The sequence below is a fragment of the Musa acuminata genome, chromosome BXJ2-6 (assembly GCF_036884655.1).
Source record: "Musa acuminata AAA Group cultivar baxijiao chromosome BXJ2-6, Cavendish_Baxijiao_AAA, whole genome shotgun sequence".
Taxonomy (NCBI): Eukaryota; Viridiplantae; Streptophyta; class Magnoliopsida; order Zingiberales; family Musaceae; genus Musa; species Musa acuminata.
Genome location: NC_088343.1, coordinates 6,511,407 through 6,531,225, shown reverse-complemented (window position 1 = coordinate 6,531,225; position 19,819 = coordinate 6,511,407). Strand labels below are relative to the sequence as shown.

At 38.5% G+C, this 19,819-nt stretch overlaps 2 protein-coding genes and 2 long non-coding RNA genes across 6 annotated transcripts; 2 read left to right on the top strand and 2 right to left on the bottom strand.

The window, feature by feature from the left end:
- Window positions 1-429: 429 nt before the first annotated feature.
- On the bottom strand, window positions 430-1,836 carry LOC103988269 (F-box/kelch-repeat protein SKIP20-like). Its single transcript, XM_009406820.2, has one exon. It carries the CDS (start codon window positions 1,730-1,732, stop codon window positions 548-550), a length of 1,185 nt encoding a protein of 394 aa, XP_009405095.2. The 5' UTR covers window positions 1,733-1,836; the 3' UTR covers window positions 430-547.
- A 5,813-nt stretch (window positions 1,837-7,649) lies between these two features.
- LOC135614472 (uncharacterized) lies at window positions 7,650-9,115 on the bottom strand. The gene is made up of 2 exons (XR_010487551.1): window positions 8,906-9,115; window positions 7,650-8,380 (listed from the first exon to the last, which is right to left on the bottom strand). It is a non-coding gene; the product is annotated as an uncharacterized LOC135614472 (long non-coding RNA).
- LOC135614473 (uncharacterized) lies at window positions 8,274-13,416 on the top strand. Of its 3 annotated transcripts, none has more exons than XR_010487552.1 (3): window positions 8,274-8,406; window positions 10,709-12,048; window positions 13,036-13,416. It is a non-coding gene; the product is annotated as an uncharacterized LOC135614473 (long non-coding RNA). The 3 variants fall into 3 exon arrangements; XR_010487554.1 differs by having other exon boundaries at window positions 8,281-8,406; window positions 10,712-12,048; XR_010487553.1 differs by lacking the exon at window positions 8,274-8,406 and adding an exon at window positions 9,213-10,637 and having other exon boundaries at window positions 10,712-12,048.
- A 1,551-nt stretch (window positions 13,417-14,967) lies between these two features.
- Window positions 14,968-18,586, top strand: LOC135614471 (2-alkenal reductase (NADP(+)-dependent)-like). The gene is made up of 5 exons (XM_065111879.1): window positions 14,968-15,327; window positions 15,935-16,112; window positions 17,154-17,320; window positions 17,690-17,772; window positions 18,057-18,586. The coding sequence occupies exons 1-5, from the start codon at window positions 15,091-15,093 to the stop codon at window positions 18,433-18,435; spliced, it is 1,044 nt and encodes a 347-aa protein (XP_064967951.1). The 5' UTR covers window positions 14,968-15,090; the 3' UTR covers window positions 18,436-18,586.
- Window positions 18,587-19,819: the final 1,233 nt, after the last annotated feature.

Here is a 19,819-nt window from a genome sequence, read left to right as displayed (position 1 = left end):
CGTTGGTTCGCGGGTCATCAGTTGATGGATCATATAAAATGCTGGATCATATATATCTTGCTGTTGTCTTTGCATGGTTAGCAGTTACCCCACGGGGAATCATGCAAAACGGAGACGAAGCTTCTGCATCTTCGACGTGGAGATGCAAGATTACTTTAATTAGATTCGAATTGAAATGTAATGTACGCATGTCGATATTCGAATCTGATTCAAGTGCTTATTTCGACGCTGGCAATCGACTCAACTCGGGTTCCTAATTTTGTCTTGGGCTCAACTCAACTCGACTGAAGGAATTAATATGAGATATGACAAGATTGAGATTACAACATGTGGAGAGTGATCAAAGCAACAGGTGGCTTTTACCCAAATACAAATCGGAGGGACAGAACTAAAAATTCCATGCTTATTTCCGATGCTTATTGCTTGAGATTGAAGAATTTAACGGTGATTATAGTATTAAGTATGATTAAGGAGTCCCCAAATTAGAGGCATAATTTACAGGATTTGGGGATGGGGGAGTGGACCGGTTCGACCGACTTCTAATGATTTAAAGCCGGACCGCAGCGGCCGAGTAAGCGAACCCGGAGAACCGGACCGGGGTCTCGACTCGGGCCCAATTCGCGGACCCCGCTTCCAGGATCCACCCCCGGTGGGGCCCACTCCCGTTCCCCTCCGTCGTCGCCGCCATCAGGAACACCCTCTCCCCGCCGCCCATCGCCGCCGCGCACGGCCTCGACATCGCACCCTCTGGCAGCGGCGCCACCTCCTTCCATCCCCTTCCACTCCCCGCGTACTCCCGTACCCCTCTCCTCCCCCCGCCGCACTCCACGCTCCACATCCTCCCCCTGGACACCCCCACGTACGCGGCGTCGCCGCCGCCGCTCCCACCCTCTGCCGCCGCCTCCGACACCCCCTCCTCCCTCCGCCACTCCCCTGCCGCCTCGTCGTACCGCTCCGCCGCGCCGCCGAACATCCCCTGCTCCTCGGTCCCGTACCCGCTCACCGCCCAGAACTGCCCACCCGCAGCCACCCCCTTGCACTCGTCCCGCTCCTCCCCCATCGCCGGCATCGCAGCCCACTGGTCCGCCGCGGCGTCGTACGCCTCCGCCTCCCGCAGCGCGTTCTTCCCCGCGTCGTGGCCCCCGGCGACGTACACCCTCCCCGCCACAGCCGCGCACGCGAAGAAGCTGCGCGCCGCGGTCATCGCCGCACCCCGCCGCCACTCCCCCCGCGCCAGATCCAGCACCCGCACCTCTGCCACCGGCTCGAGGGTCACAGGGTCCCAACCCCCGACCATCACCAGCTTTCCGCCCACCGCCACGACATGGGCAAAGAGCGGCACCGGCTCCGCCATCACCACCCGGTGCCACGACCCCTCGGTCGCGTTGTACACGCTCAGCCCGTAGGTCGGCGGGCTGCACACTGCGGCGGAGCAGCCATTCTCCGCCTCATCCTCTTCCTTAGCCTCGCCGCCGTCTCCGGAGCCCTTCTTGACGAGGGCTTGGACGAGGAAGATCAGGTCCTCCGCCGCCCCAATACGCTCCCGGTGCTGGTAGAAGCACGGGGCGGTGGCCAGATCCCGCCAACCATAGCAGACGAGTCGGAGACCCGAGTGGAATCGGTGCGGGACTCGGGCGAGGCAGTCCAAAGCTATGTCGTCCGGTAAACCCGGTATCAAAGCTTGCCTTCCCTCTTCTTTTCTCTCCATCTCTCTTCCTCTTTTTTCTTTCATTCTAATCTCTCTCTTCTCTTTCAGCTGTGCCTTTTTCTGTGTATATCTTGCTCTAGCAATCTCTCACTATAAGACTGAAGCCTTGTGGTGACAATTGAATGTGAAGGGGATTGAGGGTTTAAGTAGAGCTTTAGATAAGGGCAAGTTGAGTTCATGGGGATTGGAAGATTCTTGTGGATATGAATGAATTGAATGTGCTGTTCATGGGTTGACATTTACATCCGTAATTTGAACAAAATACTAAGGTGAATTGTTTTGCATTCTAGTCAATATGGAGGATAGGATAATTTAAGGGTTTGAAGAGGAGAGATTTTAGTTTGGAAGAGAGAAGAATGATTCTAGAAACACTTCATGGAGAAGTCATAAGCTTTATTACCATTGACCTTGAAGAATCTAAAGGTGATAGCGGAAGACAAAGGCCTTTTGGTTGCCTTGAGAAGAAGGGAAAGGTTTTGGACGAGTATATGAGAGACTCTGGGGTTATAAAAGTTCCAATGGTCATTAAATGAGACTTTGTCTTCCATTCACATGAAATTTGATGTCATAGGGGGATCATATTGTGTGGAATGATAATTCTTCTTTTTCTGCCGTTTACTTTTCCTTCTTAAACCATTTTGTCATCATGACTCAAACTTATTTATGTTTGCAATTATATGTAAGTGGACATGAGATATACTGTGATCAAAACATATTTAAGGATCAAATCAGAAGAAAAGACTTGTCAGTAGCTCAACTTTTGCTGTCTCTGTATATATAAGCAGATGAAAATTTCATGGCAGATGAAACCATGTAAATATTTCATCTTAATATTCATTTGGCACAAGACCACATTGCTGTCCTCAATGCAGTTCTTTGACACATAAATTTGTTATCAACTGACGTAATTGATGAACAATAGTAGGAAGGAGAAAAGTCAACATTATTGAGTTCAAACATCTCAGAGTTTTACTTATCAGAACTTGACTTTTCTAAGCTGTGGAGGAAACAGCTAACGAGGATTCATTAGTTTAGATTCAGTTGCAGGATATGTAACCAGAGAACTCAGATGGAAACATGATTTTGGTATGTTTCATGTCTTGTATATGACAGTACTGCAAGATATAAGCCTACTAGATGTAAAAGTATCAATAGAGAACTTGCAAAATACATAAAAGTTAAAAGTCCTCATGGACATGGCCAATCACAACTCATAGGTAGTGTGAAATCATGCAACTGGTACATTTATTGGACCTCAACAGATCATTTACTTTTCTTTCTCTAGAAAATTTGGCAGTGGAAATCAAATAATCTGTGGTGGAGCCTGGACCATCCGACAAAAGGTGTTTCCTGGTCCTCCCACACACATCCCTCACTTTTCTTTATAGATGTCCATTCTCATGTCCTTTCTTCCTTTTGAGATACTGTATTTTGATTCCACTTTCTTTCTAGCTAGTGAATGAGAAGAAGAGGATATCAGGATGACTTTTTCTGCAAGCCATCATGTACAGAAACTTTTTTTTTTCCAATAATAGGAGAAGAAATCATGAAGATGTCGAATTTACTTCATTTAGTCCTCTGTAGCAGTACATGCCTGGTTGTTGCCATGTCAACTGATCCTAAATGGACTTTTGTTGGTTTTGACTATTAGTTTGCGCAAAAATGGACAGTGAAAGCCCTAGTAATTTGGGGTGTAAGCATGACACCTCCAGTATTAAGTTGGTGAATCCAGAAATTGTACTTAATACTGCTGGAGAATTTGTTAGATAAGGCCATAGGATGGACCTGCCGTATTTTGTATAGAATGTAACTGATGAAATCTTCTATATTTTAGTTCTTGGTAGCACCAAGAATTTACAACCAATATTTGTAGGGTTCTAGATAGATCAGAAGATATGTTGTTGTGTTAGTTGTATATAAATGAACAACATGTTTATGGTGGTTCTATAGTAAGGTTGGAGCAGTACCTAGAATGAAATCTTAGTGTAATAAAGATCAGAGAGAATCTGGTGAGCCTTCAGTCACCTTTATTAACCATTTTTACAATAAGCACATGGATGTGGAAATTCGAAGAAATTTTAAACAGTTGGTACTATTACTTATATACACTAGAGCTAGATTCTAGGTTCATTATTGTAAGTTTTATTTAAGTGGAAAGATGTTGGCTGCATTTGCAAATATTTAGACCTCTTTTGTTTAGAAATTAGTATCAAGTATGTTGCAACAAATCAATACTGGCTGCTCTGATCTCTATTTGTTCGATTGCTCCTTTTCCAGGCATAGAAATTGAACAAATTGTCAAGCATGAATCCAGTATCTTCTCAGCCACACAGAGAAAGAGAAAAGTAGATGAAGGGCTCTTAATCAATTGGGACATCTTCCAGTAATCTAGGTGAGCTCAAAGTCATAAAGTTAATTCAGAGACGATAAAAATTTCTCAACTTAATGAGCATGTCAAATGGATTTAATTGTAGTCGAGCATCTTCAAGTTTATCAAATCATCTACCAAGTAATTCAAACTACAATTGACACAGGCATCTTGTTTTCTATTTTTCAGGCTCTGGTCTTGTTCTGCTTGATTTTTCTTATGACGTGATTGGTTAAAAAAGAGAAAATGAGAATGAGCCTTGCTAAGGTGTGCACCTTTCTCTCTTCTGAATCAGGTTCTATCTTAACCTGTTCCTCAGCTTTTAATATTATTATTTTGGATTCAATTGTAATTGTTTGTCCATGGTAGGAAACTTAAAGAGGATATTTTTTTTCTCTGTCATTTTGGATATTCTGGAAAATTAAAAAAAAAAGTTTCATCTTGGAAAAACCCATGGACTAATAAAGTATTCCTTCATTTTCTTGTCGCTATTTGTTTGTAACACTGAAACTGGGTCTTTTACCTTATTTCTAATAATAATATCTAAAAATCTTTGATTCCTGTTTATCTCTACACAACAGTGGAACCTTTTAAACAATTAAGATTTCATGCCCGGTCCCTTCCTGAAAGAGGAGCTCATGCCCCTTCTCCTACACTGTACAATGCTGTTGGTTGACCACACTCTATTGCTTAAACCATGTAAGAGGTCCTAACCTAGCATCTCATTGCTTTATGTACATCTGTAGCATTAGTATCTTCATCTGTACCAAGTCCATATTGCGATTCTTTTACGCTTCCCATGATTTAAGACCAGAGAAACCTCTTTAAGATGCTCCACCTTGTGCATTAATCCTGTTGATCCCTTCATGCAACTAGATAGGTTATAGGACATGATTACAGCTGAGAGGACCATCCTTGTTTTCTTGTTAGAATCTAATTACAAACCCCAAGAAGCTGGGAGATGACATTTTTGCAATTGTTACTAGAACAAAGAGCCAGCACCAGTGTGCAGTTTGAGTATGTTCAGGATTGAATAAAACTGCACCTGGGTGAAAGAATGTCCAATTCCCTAGACCACTTCACTACCCATACATATGAAATAAAATTCTCAAGATGAGACCAATGGATACCCATGATCTGTATGCAGTCACAACACTGATCCATCAGGTTTGGGTAGAATGCACTCACAAACCAATGCCTCAAATCTATTTGGAAGAAGAAGATTTTTGGTGAGGATGCAAAAGCTTAAACTTGCAAAACATGACTGTGGATCTTATACCAGCTATAATCTTATTTAAAAGACACAAGTGGTCTATGGCTCATTATTTAAATTCAAATTTACAGGAACCTAAATCAGAATAATCAAATCTTGGACATGTTTGGTTCATAAATTTAGGAGTCAGAAAAGCTGAAGTATAGTAATTAAATTTAGCTTAACCATGATGGCCATAATCATAATATAGTAATATACTAAAATAATTCTTTTGGTAATAATAGATTAATCTATGATATGGAAAGTAAATCTAAAATATTTAAACATAAAAGTTTACTCTCTCAAATCATATATATATATATATATATATATATATATATATATATATATGTATATATGTATGTATGTATATATATATGTATATGTATATATATATATATATATATATACATATACATATACATATACATATACATATAAACATATATATACATATATATATTATACACACACACACATCGGTTTACCGTGTGATACTAATACTAAGAAAAAGACATTTTGTCCCTTAAGACCTATTTGTTATAATCTTTGAATAAGATCCATCAAGCTTTGGTAAAGATTTAAACTGATTGTGATCAATATTCATCAGAAAGAACATAAGATGTTCAACATATACAAACTATTACATACTAAATTAGTTGAAAGGAGAATGAAAAAAAGAGAAATTAGTTGAAGCATTGAAATTGGATTAAAGTTGGGTCAACAGTTGACACACCATTGTTGCCTGTTAAACATAAGAAAATTTTGAAAAGATCAAATAATTGTGCTGTTAGGCATCAATTCTATGTGGTTGATTTGATTCTTAGTGGCATGATGGATATAGAAGTGGCTAAAAAGATAATGATTATATATTGGAAAATGATACCACAGATGACCTAGTGTCCTGATAGCACTGACTACCCTCTGTATACTGCCACAGACACAGGAGGTGTCTGAGGATCTAAGAACTCAGGTTATCTCCGACTGCAAGACAATGGTGGATTCATCTCACAGCAAAGGCAAGATGCAGAGTTGCATCAAGGGAGGGCCAAATAGTTTCTGAATTAATGGATTACATTATGCATGTCAGGATATAGCAAAAGCAACTGCACCTACCAAGATAACAATTGTAACCCAGCAGCTGCAGTCTTTCCTGCCACCTTTGTGCATGCTCTGTACGTTTGGATACTCTCAGAAGCCTTCCTGAAGCTACAATGCTGCCAAAGATATCAAGAAGTAGTCTCCAGTGACCATAGGATGTTGATCCTTTAGCTGCATCGATTTAACTTGCCAGATCTTGAAAACAGTACAAGAAGTAAAATATGAAAAAAAGGCATAAATTAATCAGATTTAAGCAAAAACTATTGACTCTCGTCCTCTCACCTTACAATGATATTAACTCCTCTACTCTATACTTATATACATCCAGTTGTAATCAACAATCATTCGTTCCAGGTTTTTTTCCATAGAATATAGGGCTGATAACAAGCAAAATGAACTTTTTATAAGATTATATTATTTCAGAAATTTTTACAAGGAGGGTAGCAGGAAATGATATTGATAGCCTATTTAAAAAAAGAAAAAAGAAAAAATAGGAAGGGTGTAGTGAGGCTGAGTGTCCTTTTATCCTTCAGAGATCTTTCTGAGAGCTGTATGTGTTATTGATAACCATGCTTTATTTCATAGATTTACATTAGAAACATCATTTCTTGCATTCTTGATAAAACAAAATGATCAAACTAATATTTGACAACCAGAGTCTTTTCAAATAAATTCAGATGTGTTGTTTGCTCAAATATGTATTTTGGAACAGTGTTAACAAAAATTTGGTTCAATTTCTTTTTGTATGACATTTCTCAATCACTATACTTGGATCGTGCAGAAGACAAGTGATACAGTCTCTCTAAACCCGTGAGCACCAAAAGCTCCTTGTCGGTATGGCATCTCTCTATGACAACTTTAGTCCTTGAAGCTTTTCATTGTCACAACATAAGAGAAATGAGTCAGATAAATTCAGTTTGTTCCCTGTTTCAAGCTTCTTAGCTGGAGCTATTTGCTTGTCGGCAGTGTTGAGATCTTGTAAGCTCAGTGCAAATTTCCGATATTTATCAGCAGGAGTAGGGAACGTTGCAAGCTCATAATAATACAATTCTCTCAACATCTTGCTTAAAATGATCTCCTCTGTTAGCATCTGTAGTTCTTAATGGAGAAATTCTATACGAAGATGTTCAGAGGTGGCAACACATCCACCTGACATTAACTTTTGTGATATGAAATCACAGCCATGTCGGAGGAAATATTCAGGTTCGATTCAAAATAACTAAAGGAAAGAAGATGTACTCACTCATGATTTGCAAAAGGAAAGCTCACAAGATATTTACAGGTAGGAGGATGTGATATTTCGTGCATCTGAAGGCATAAAAGCCAGTATCAAAAGCACAAGGAGAAGGCCAATGGGAAGCAGAAGCAGCATGGAAGGGGGAGGTGGCAATGGTGGCAGTACAAGTGGGAGTATCAGCAGTGATGCAGTGAGGAAGAGAAGCAGCAGAAACGATTCCATGCTGAAATAGACTGTCGGAGTAGCTCTTTGGTCCGGCTCATGCACTAGAGTTCTCTTGTGCCCAATAATTGCACCACTTTCCAGTTTCTTCCTCCTCATTCTGCCCTCCATGGAACCAACCCAGCAAGCTTGTCTCAGTCTGATTGCTTGGTATACTCGACTGATAGCTCAGTAACTCGAAATGCATTTAAAGGTTTGATTACAGCATCTTCTCGACAAGCTTCCTGGAACTCCAATCTTCTTTCAGATAAGTAGATGCTTTCAAAGAATTCCTGCTCATTTAAATTTGAGGTCTAATAGCCACTTAGCACAGCCTTATATCACAAAGCTGTCCTGTTTGAATTCCTCCCAGATCCGTGAAGTGAACAGGTTTTGCTGAAAGACGACACCCTTCTTTTCTGAGATTGGGATTATGGTGAACTCACACCAAGCTCAGGGTTTGAAAGGGTGCTGTGAAGGCGGTTTGTTTCCAAAAACCGGATCACAAATTGCCTGAAAGCATTGGCCATCACAGTGAGGTTAGTTTTCTGGATGTGATCCTTGATCCAAAATTTAATCTTTAAGAAAATGAGATCAATTTTATGATTTCATCCACAAAAGTAGATTTACCATGCAGTCTCAAAGGAATCTTTTATATATACCAAGAAAAAAAGAAGATGAATAGGAAAAAGAAGAGAAGGAACTAATTCTTGCTATTAAAAAGAGAAAGAAACATAAAATGTCTTGCACCTTCACATTAATTCTATCTTCAGCATTACATTACCTCTGTTGTTTTCCAACTTTTGGAGGATCTACACTACTAAAATTAAAGCAACTTCCATCAAACAGAGAAGCAAAGCAATAACATAACATGCATACATAAAAGAAATGATTGAATAGATTCTAATATGAAGCTGTGAAGAATAAGAAAAAAATCAAATCCTTGGCATTTTGAACTTGATTGCTTTGCAAATAGCCTTGTGCTCAAGAATAGAATTTACAAGATCTAGAAGACTCTACAGAAATTACATGCAATACCTTTGTTGTAATCTCTTTCTGCACCGAGAAATCAATAACTCCTTGTCATTCCACCCCTCCTAGAATGGATTTTCTCTTTAAATCCGTGCCAAGAACACTGAAAGGAGAATGACATGCGAAATCAGTGCACATGCGTTCTCTCATTCTCTTTTCCTTAGATATGAGACAGGGACACAAGGGGAGCGAAGGAGAAAGACAGAAGGCTCGCCATAAGGGTTGGGAGAGGCATGGTGGTGAGAGATGTGCCTCAAAGAAACACATGCGATGTTGATATCTTACCTTGGCTGCTTCTGCTGCTGCCTATTGTAGGTCTGTTGGGTGGGGTAATTGGAAGTCTCATGTCTGTCCCACTTTATCTCTATGGGTGCAGATACACTGCATTCCATTTTTCTCAACGTGCATCCCCCATGCAAGTTGGGGTGGTGGTGGGGTAGAGCTAATGGTTTCTTTTCTCCATTGTGGCAAACTGAGCTGGTTTGTTGCTTAAGGTTCCTCTCCCCTGGCCATCTACCATTTCCTCCTCCATCCCATCTCTTTCTTGATCCTACTACCAGTCAGAATGGTTTCCTTGCCTTGTCCTTGAGCTTTGATGGCATGGGCAGCAGATCTTAATGCATCATACCAAACTCAGATGCATGCAACAGTTAGCTTGTCTGAGAAGTGCATTCTGCTGGTGGATGAAGAAATGCTGCAGCAATACTTACATTAGTGCATATTTGTTTACCTCCAACTGTGTCTGTAAACCTATGGCTTTTATCTATGGTTACAGCACAAAAAATGTGAGGGTCATATTGCAACAACAGCCTTTGGTAGATGTCACCATCTCAAGACCCTCCCTTGTTGATCTTTTCTTCCAAAGTGAATGAAGGATTCAATTAGAAAAACTGTCAACATAAATAGGTGACCAAATTTTCTGGTCAACTACCGAGAAATTTCTCAACATAGAGTACTGCCCTCCATAATTATCTTAATTTGCAAAGATAACTAAAATAATGGAGTCACCAGTCACAATCACAGATAACTTGCTGGAGAAAAACCCATAGAAAAAAAGCATTTTGATTAATTGAAGAAGGATTAAACTGTAAAAATGCATCCCTTGGACATGTTGTTGTACATGTAATCCTTCCAGTCCATTTGTCTGGCACTCTGATCCAAGACAATTATTATTCAGTAAATCTGCAGCAAAAGTTCTGCATCAGAGTCCATGCACAAGTTTCTCTGTAGAAACCTGTTGCTTTGTTTCTCTCTATGCTGGCATTGTGTTTGAAATCACAACATAAGAGAGAGATGTGGGGGAAGTTTAGCTGTAAAGTTTAGCTTGGATTCCTTCATCTCTTAGATTTCTCAGCAGCTGCACATCGATTTGCTCATCACAATAATGCCAGTGCAGTCATGTGTATAAACTAATAGTCCTGAAACTCTCTCCAGAACTCAACAACAATAAACAAAGAGCAAGTTTAGCCAACTTGACACTGTCCTGCCCACGCCTTGTTCTGTATTTGCTGCCAAATTGCTTCCTCCTGTTCTCCACTCCTTAATCTCTTTTGGTGATTTGTGTGCTGCAGTAGTTGGTACTCTGTTTCCAAAAAATAATCCATTTTTCTATTCATGGTAGCCAGAAAATTCCAAACGGTCAACTTATCAAATGCACATTCAGATTGTTTGGTTGTCAAGTTTTTATATCAAGCCAATGCTCACAGCTTTGTGAATGTCGACTTGTGTGTTGAAACAGGTGAGATGGAACTCAAGTCTTTCTTTCATATGCATCATTGTCATTTCAAGAATTTTCTTTGCTTGTCTCAGCAGGTGGCAAATTGCAAACCATCTTTGTTCTCATCACAAGCTACTGTTTGGATTGACAATCCATTCCAACTCCATCACCACACCTAAACAAGGCAGGAATGTGTCTCTTCTCTCTTAAATCTGATCCATTGAACCAACCAGTTCTTAGACCAAGCTAAAAGAGTCTGATACCAGTGTCCTTTTGCAGGGGAAGAAATGAACAGGACCACCGTCATTATTGCCACCACTGCTTCTTTGGATTCAGATGAATCTACTGTAGAGGGAGGTAATGCTTGCTTCCTGCAGGAGTGAGGGTACAGCATATGGTGCTACTATCAGTGGGTATGAGAGCTACAACAGAGTAGAGGTAAAAGAAAAGAGGCCTTCTTTTATTCCATTGTTGGCTCTTCAGTTTGATAAGAGCCACTTAAGAGAGTCATGACAAGTCAAAGCAAAGTAAACTCTACTTACATTTAACTACAATAGAATTAACAGTGTTGTACAATTGTTTTGGAGTTTTGCATCTTTTTCTTGTTGCTGAAGTCTGGTGTTGTGAAATTCCCAATCTGGAAATGACATTAATATAATCTTTTAATTAGAATCAAGACCATGTTTTGACATGATGATCATAATAATTGGTGGGTATGCCTTGGCAGCCATGATTCATGGTGAATACTTGTTTAGGACAACACTTTGCATCACTGCTAGATCTAAGCCACCACATGTGTGACTCCTCAATCATATATTTGTGCTAAAAACTAAGTGAAATATAACTTTTAAAACATGTGTCTATTAAAGATTGAACATTAAGTTCATCAGAGGAAGAATCTACCAACATGTTTGTAATGTGGATCCAAATCAACGAAAGGGAAGAAAAATGATTGGACCCAGATGCACATCTCAACATAGTGACCAAATTTGTCCTCATCAGGTACTTATGCACTGTACTCAATATATCACTGATAATTATGTCAGTATATTTCTTATCTTGGCTTTTGATTTCCTGTTTTCTGACTTGTTTGGCAATTGAAAACCCAGGCCTCAGACTTTGGATTGGAGAAAGTTTGAGAAGTCATGGCTTTTGACCTTTTCCCTATTTGGCTTTCTATCATTAGGAACTAAAAGAAGGCCTTTGACCTTTTGGTAACCCTTTAAAGATTAGAGATTTGAATGACTTTTTATGTTGGCTTTGGATCAGTAGGTTCTAGAAGGCCTTTGACTTTTTGGAAGTCTGGAAAAATTAGGGATTTGGATGCCAGCAGTCAGCCACAGAGATGTTGGGTTGGCAAGAAATCTTTTGAGCAACATTTCAACACCATCCTTGGGGACCTTCTTGAAGATCCAAATGCAAACCCCAACAGGTGTGTTCAATTTTCCCACCCTTCTTCTAATTATATTCTTAACCTACTGTTCAAGCTTGACAATCAAACTCATCCATAATGAAATCAGAAACTTCAGTTGTTGCACATTGACTCACTTATTTATTCCATCTCTATTCTAAATCTCATTCATTTTCTAGCTAACATAAATCAAGATATTAATACTTTCAGGTCTAAAAATTTAAGAAAGTAGGAGGAGAGTGCATTAGAAAAAAGCATAAAAGGAGATGTTTTATTTGTCAAGAGAATAGGGATTCAGAATGCCAAAAGCTATCAACATTTTTATAAGAGTATAAATAAATAAATGAACTTTGGGTTGGGAAATTTGGCAATGCAAAGACAGCTTCTGTCAAGGTAATTGTTCAAATCAGACCCCAAATAATTCATGATGATATCAGTGAGTAGTAGTCTTAGACTTTAGAGGTATGTGTAACAACTTGCCACCATAAATGTGAATGGTTTCTTAGGCTTCAGCTTGACATATATAAGAAACCTCAGAAGCAATCTTTCATCTTTGGAGTGAAATGATAGGAAAAGTCATAAGCAACAGGTTTGCCATTATATCATATCATCCATCAGACTATCATCAATCCAAGAAAACATTAGGTTGAGAAGAGAGCAGGAGGATGCTAAGAAATGGCAGGCCATATATGTTGTTGCCAATACATGAGAGAAGTAGATGTTGCCAATACCAAAGCAGATGAGATTGTATCCAAATAGACATAGAAAAGATAAGCTCACTTGCAATGAAATTGGCTCTGCATCAGCACTAAATTGTGAGATAACATTTAAGAGTATTTGAGTTCTTCACCAACACACCTATTGACAGACTTCTAGTTCTTCGTGTGATCAAAGATCTGTTGCAAACAAGCATTTATGCTACCATCTCCACTCTTTGATGCTGCTAAATCTATATTGCTTGTTGTACTCCAAAACACTAACCTACTCTGCTTGGTAACATCATCACAGTGGGATCTTGAAATCTACTACTGCAAACACTCAGATGTTGAAGGTTTCCTTTGCTGCTATTGCCTCCCCCCCCACAAAAACAACATATATGGAATGAGAAGATCCAAGACAAGATGGATTGGGATCTCACATGAATCAAGTGAAACAGAGTTCAACTAATGGTATGATATTAGAATGTTTTTAACAATACTTTATTTGTTGATGTGCAGTAAGAAGAGCCATCAGTGCAAGAGTTTGCTGAAGAAAAACCAGTTTGGGACTCAACAAATACATTCTATGCTGAGATGTGACCTCTCACACAACACTTTAGATTGAATTAGGAATTTTTTCACATCTATATATATTGTTGTAAAGTTTGAAAATAGAGTATCTTGCGCTAATATTAATACACTATTTTAATGTGAAAATAGAGTATTTTGTGCATTGCAAATTTTAGATGAATTGTGACATGTTCTCAGTACATGATCAAGATAACAGTTTAATACAATTTATTTCACTTTGAAACTAGTAATCAATATCATTACATCAAAAAGTATTTCTCAATTTTAACATTCTAACATCAGATGAGACATGATCTATGATTTTATTTTAGAATAAGCAGATCTTAGTTTTATTTGTTAGTTTCTAAAGCCATTTATATCAATTTTAACATTTATGGATGACTATATGAAGAATATTAATGGGTATTTTATCGAAAAAAACTCTCACTATTAGTTTTTAACACTGCTTATATTCATTTTTTTACTTGGGGATGCCTTTTTTGTTTTTCCTATTTGGACGAAAATATTTTTATTTTTTTAATAAGATGACTTGATCACATATGTTTTCTTTTTAATTGATAATTAATTATTATAAAAAAAATGATACTGATCATCTTAGAATCATTAGGACATGATTCTAAGATGATAATTATCATTTTTTTATTTTTTTAAAAAAGTGATAATAATTATTTATCAAAATTAAGATTTTTTAAACAATCAAATCATTTAAGTGAAAGTATGAGAATGTTTTTGTCCAAGAAAAAAAAAATACCCTCATGTAAAAATGAATATGTAAAAATGCCCTCAAGAAAAAAAAAACCCTCATGTAAAAAAAATACCCTCATGTAAAAATGTAAAAAATAGTGAGAATTTTTTCGATAAAATATTTAATATTAATCATAAATTATATTTTTATTTATAGGTTAATTTCTTTTGAAAACATTCTCATTTTGGGTTTTTCTAAGCAGCGCTCCTCTTTTGTTTTTGTTTTCCCAAGTGTGCCCATCATTCAAAAATTACCCAAACTGTCCCTCCCTTGCCTTCGTCGTCGTCCTCGTTGCCCGCCCTTCCCCCGTCTCCTCCCTCTCTCATTCCCTTTCGCCTCCTCCTCTTTCCCTCTTCTTCCTTTACTGTCCACCCGTCTTCCTTCCCCTCCCTTTCCCCTCCTCCTCTCTCATCCTTTCGCATCGTCTCCTCGCTTCCACCATTCCCCTCCTCTTTTCCTCACCTCTCTTCACTGGCGGTGGAGCTTTCGATGGGAGCAAGGGTCAGACGCAGCGGAGGCGACGGGCGGCGAAAGGGGCAGAGGCGACACGATGAAAAAGTAGGGAGGAGGAAAAGAAGGGGTATTTTTTAGGTATTTCTTAAATCAGGAATGCTATTTGGAAAAGACAAAAAAAAGGATATAATATATATATATATATATATATATATATATATATATATATATATATAATGTGGAATTAGCTGACGGCAGTGATCCTGTGGTTGCAGGACGGTGGGACAGTAGAGTGTTGGACCGGATGATCCCACGCCATCAGTTAGTATATGATTAGACCAAATGGTGTGACGTGTATCCGTTTGACTTACTCGAACCGACATCCACGGTGGCGTTCGATTCATGTGGATCTGAGACCTTCATCGACTAGAATCACTCTCCGCTTCTGTGGACGTTGTGTTCCACGTAGAACGAGCAGGTCGCGTTCGACGCACGTTTGAAACCTTCGCATTGATCCTTCTAAAGAGGCCAACACGGTAGTCTCTCGATTCATCACATCGCTGAGTAGAGAGAGAGATGGAGGATAAGGTGGTGGTGAACAAGAAGGTGGTGCTGAAGCACTACATCCCCGACGGGCCGGCCACGGAGAGCGACATGGAGCTGGTGGCGACGGACTCCCTCCGGTTGCGGCTCCCTCCGGGGTCGACGGCCGTGCTCGTCAAGAACCTCTACCTCTCCTGCGACCCCTACATGCGCTCTCGCATGACCAAGCACGATGAGCCCAGCTATGTCGATGACCTCGTCCCCGGCATGGTACCGTACCACCCACTCTGCAACACCCCATTGCCTATCTCTCTCTCTCTCTCTCTCGATATGATGTAGCTCATCGTTCTGTGTTCTTTATGACTGATAAACGAGTACTTGTGTGGATGGTCTTTTTTCCCTAGGGCATCGATGATGTTGGTTAGGGAAAGAAGGAAACCATATGTTGATTGCAAGGTCTCTAAGGTTTGGTGGAACAGAGATCGAGTGCAGAAACAGAGAAGAAGAATGGCGATGGTGTTGCCGAAAAGAGACCGAGGGAGAGAGAGCCTGCTTGTGCTGCCCTAGATTTTTCCTTTACCCCTCTCCGAAGAGACATTTGAACTCCCAAACAATTATCTGCGATAATCGAGTTTGGTCCATCTGTTGCTCATGTGGCCATGGAGAGGTTTTAGGTTATGGTTCATACCTACCTACCATTCGGGATTTATGGGGCTGACCAAGGATCCATAGCTCTTTAGAGAAATCATAATGCCAAACCCAAGTAAAAATAACCCTATAGCTTAATATTTTTCTATGGTTAATTCTATTTGAATATTTAGATTTAGATGACATGTTCTCCTTTCGTTCATGATTGCCCTGTTTGTCATGCGTGCAGCCGATAACAGGCTATGGTGTGTGCAAAGTTTTGGATTCCGGGCATCCTGATTTTAAGATCGGCGACTATGTGTGGGGCATCACCGGTTGGGAAGAGTATAGCCTCATTACATCAACAGAGGGACTTTTCAAGATCAACCACACCGATGTGCCTCTTTCTTACTATACTGGTATTCTTGGTGAGTTGCTGGTTCTTGTATATCTGTCATTACAAGTCATTTTACTTGGTAATTAATTGTATGTTCTTCTTTCTGCAACAAAATATAATTTGGTGATCATGTTGCCAGTGTATGCATGGCCTATCTAAAGTGTTTATACTTTCGATCGGAAACGTGTTTGATTGCTTCCTAATATAATCAAAGTGATAACAATTAGATGATTATTAATAAGAAATTATGTGAATGTAAGATTTTCAGTTCATTTTTTATTTTACTGTTGAGTGACTTTTGACTTTGAGATATAAGGTCGACTCATGATGTTTGAGGCAACCAAAGAGATTTGATTTGAATAGAGGATAGATACTTCACTTGGTAATGATAGAAAGATGTCCTATTTATACAAAACCGATATCTCTAAACTAAATTTCTATCAAAGAATATGTCGAGATGGTCTAAAAACTCTTGGAAATGTAATCTGAGTTCGCCAAAGCAGAAAGTCAGAAACAAAATCGATTATCAGAATAATCGATTGTGTGTCTTTAAGGGTGAACACCAACAACGACAAAGCATTTTGAAGGAAAAGTTCTATTCAAATGCATCACATAACACATTTAACACTAGAAAGAAAGAATACAAAGTAAAGGGACCCCTTTTTTGAAGCAAAAGAAACATCTATTTTTATCGATACATTCAGTTCAGGGTACCAAAAATTTTTAGTTGCAGCAAAAGCTTCGAATCTTTAATTGCAATTATGAATTTTTTCTTTAGTATTGTAAACCACATACCTTATTTTTTTAAAAGGCTTTCTCCATCCAACAAACTAAAATTAATATTTTTTGGAAGGTTTTCTCCATCCATCTTATTTTTTGGAAGTGAGCTTATACTCACATACTCGATGCTTTAAAAGCCATATATATGAGCTTGCCAAGAAACGCGAGTATAAGCTCACTGAGTGAGTACTTTGGTGCTTCCTCGAGGAAGTAACATCTTGAACATCCATTAAACCATGAATTCTGTGCTTGAGACACTTTACAATATCATCTTTTGTATTTTGGTCTTCAGGCATGCCAGGTTTCACAGCATATGTAGGATTCTACGAGATTGGCTCCCCTAAGAAGGGGGAACGCGTCTTCGTATCAGCAGCATCTGGTGCTGTTGGCCAGCTCGTGGGGCAATTTGCAAAGCTAATGGGCTGTTATGTCGTCGGAAGTGCTGGCTCTGACGAAAAGGTTTGAGCGGATTCTGTTTACTTCTCTAACCAGATGGTAGCATGCACATGTAAATCATTCATGTTAATCTTTGATGATGCAAGCCAGTTTTTTAAGACTGATCCATCATCAAGTGCCGATGCATAAGACCGAAAACTAATACTGCATCAAGTTAAATCGGCATTACTATTGAAACTCACACTTTGTTCAAAACCTGTATCCAATGGAGGGCAAGATATGGTTCTCACATGGCAAACTGATCCTATGACCTGATGGATACTGTCTCATGTTTGTAAATGTCTATTATGTCTTAATATTCTCATCTGCGCATAAAACTCGGGGATGTTCGTCTTTCAACTTTTCACTCTTCCTCTGCATTTCTTTTCTCAGGTCAATCTCCTGAAAAGCAAGTTTGGCTTTGATGAGGCTTTCAACTATAAGAAAGAACCTGATCTGAATAAAGCTCTGAGAAGGTAAGTCACTTGTTGGTGCAGAATTCAGTCTTTTGAAGGTCATATGTCAGCCTCTTGCATCCATTTTCTTTGCATGAAATGCATGATCTGTTGTAATCAACGCTGTATTAGAAGTGAACTTTTGTGACTTTGTCTGATTCCTAATGCTCTAATTGTCCCTGAAAACTTTGATTTCCCAAGACAACTTTCTTGTTCGGGCCTAAGTTGGCCATGGAGTAGACTTCTTAACCTTCTCCGGCTAAAAGAGCATTTCATTCTATATCATGGAAACATGTTTTTGTCAGGTGCTTCCCAGAGGGCATCGACATCTACTTTGAGAACGTCGGCGGTGCGATGCTTGAAGCTGTTCTCCACAACATGAGGCTCAATGGCCGAATCGCCGCATGTGGAATGATTTCTCAGTACAACCTCGAAAGACCCGAAGGTGTGAACCACCTGTTCGCCATCGTCACAAAGCGCATCCGCATGCAGGGGTTCGTTGTATTCGATCACTTCCGCAGCTACCGGGAATTTGAGGAGAAGGTAGTGCAGTACATAAAGGAAGGGAAGATCGTGTACGTGGAAGACATAGCTGAAGGACTTGAGAATGCCCCTGCAGCACTTGTAGGCCTCTTTGCTGGTCGAAATGTTGGCAAGCAGTTGGTCATCGTCGCTCGCGAGTGACAGTCCATATGAACTTTTCTTCTTTTTCTTCTTATGCCTGCAATGTTAAGTTGATTGTATCCAACTTTTCTCTCTGAAGGGGAGTTGTGTATTGAAACTTTGATGAACATTCTACGATGAATAGTAAGCTTCTGCACCTCAAATGTTGTAAGCTTATGGACCTTATGATTGATAATTAGTAGATTGTGCAGCTTTGCAACTCAAATTTAGATGAAGAAATGCAAAAGATTATTGACTCTGCACGTATAATAAAGGAAGAGATTATTCTCTTATTTACTCTCTTCTTTATTCACTCAAGTGAACCCTATCACATGGTGTATTGAGATTCTAAAGATTGAAAGCTTATTTTATTAGTATAAAAATTAAATTTATATTACTATTATGCAAAAAAAAATTAACATCAAAATCAAAATAAAATAACGATAGATCAAGATCAGGATTACGTACTTTTTGATGTCATTCAAAAAAATTTATCTTATCTATAAATACACCATCATCAGATCCATGAGTTACAGCAATATCGATCTACAAGGAGAACTAGATTCATCTTCTTCCCTTTTATCTTTTACAAGACCATTATAAGTGATCAAATAGGGACCAAGGAAAATTAAAAATAGATCTATAATCTTAGTTTATGGTACTTTGTCCCTAAAAAGTCTTATCTTTTTATACGTAATAGTAGAGAGTCTAAGATGGTAATTAGAAGAGTCCCTCACAAAAAGTTCATCTCTTACGGAATTCTATCATAAGTAGACTTCCTTTATATTAGTTGATAATCATAATCAGAATTTAATTAAATATATAATATATCTTACCTAATTAAATATAACCATATCATCTAACATTCTTCCATTTAGCTCATTAATTAGTAAGATATAAAAGAAATTTAAAATAAAAATAAATAAATAAAAGTTTATTTAAAAATAAAATTACCTAATTAGATTTTAAAATTTTTGAAAAGCATTTTATATATTGGCATATTTTTTTAAAATAATTTGATAAGTCTAATAAGTTCAATAATACTATATTAACTTCGATTATCAATACAAGTCATAATAGTTATATGTCATCAATGTCATACGTCCTTTTATGTACTATAATATTATTTATCTTTCATAATATAACCTATGACTCATGTAATTTGTCTTGTCAAGATAATTTTATTATCATATTTAATCATAATATACATAAACATAAATATAAATAGAATAATAGAAATAAATAAGTTTAGTTAAGTAAATAAAGAAAATATCAATAACAATATATGCTTAAACATGTATCATTATATCTTTTATGATTTGCTCGTAAGCAACATTTTGAGAACATATTCTTTAAACACTTCATGCTATAAAGTTTTAGTAATAAGATATGATGTAATAAAATC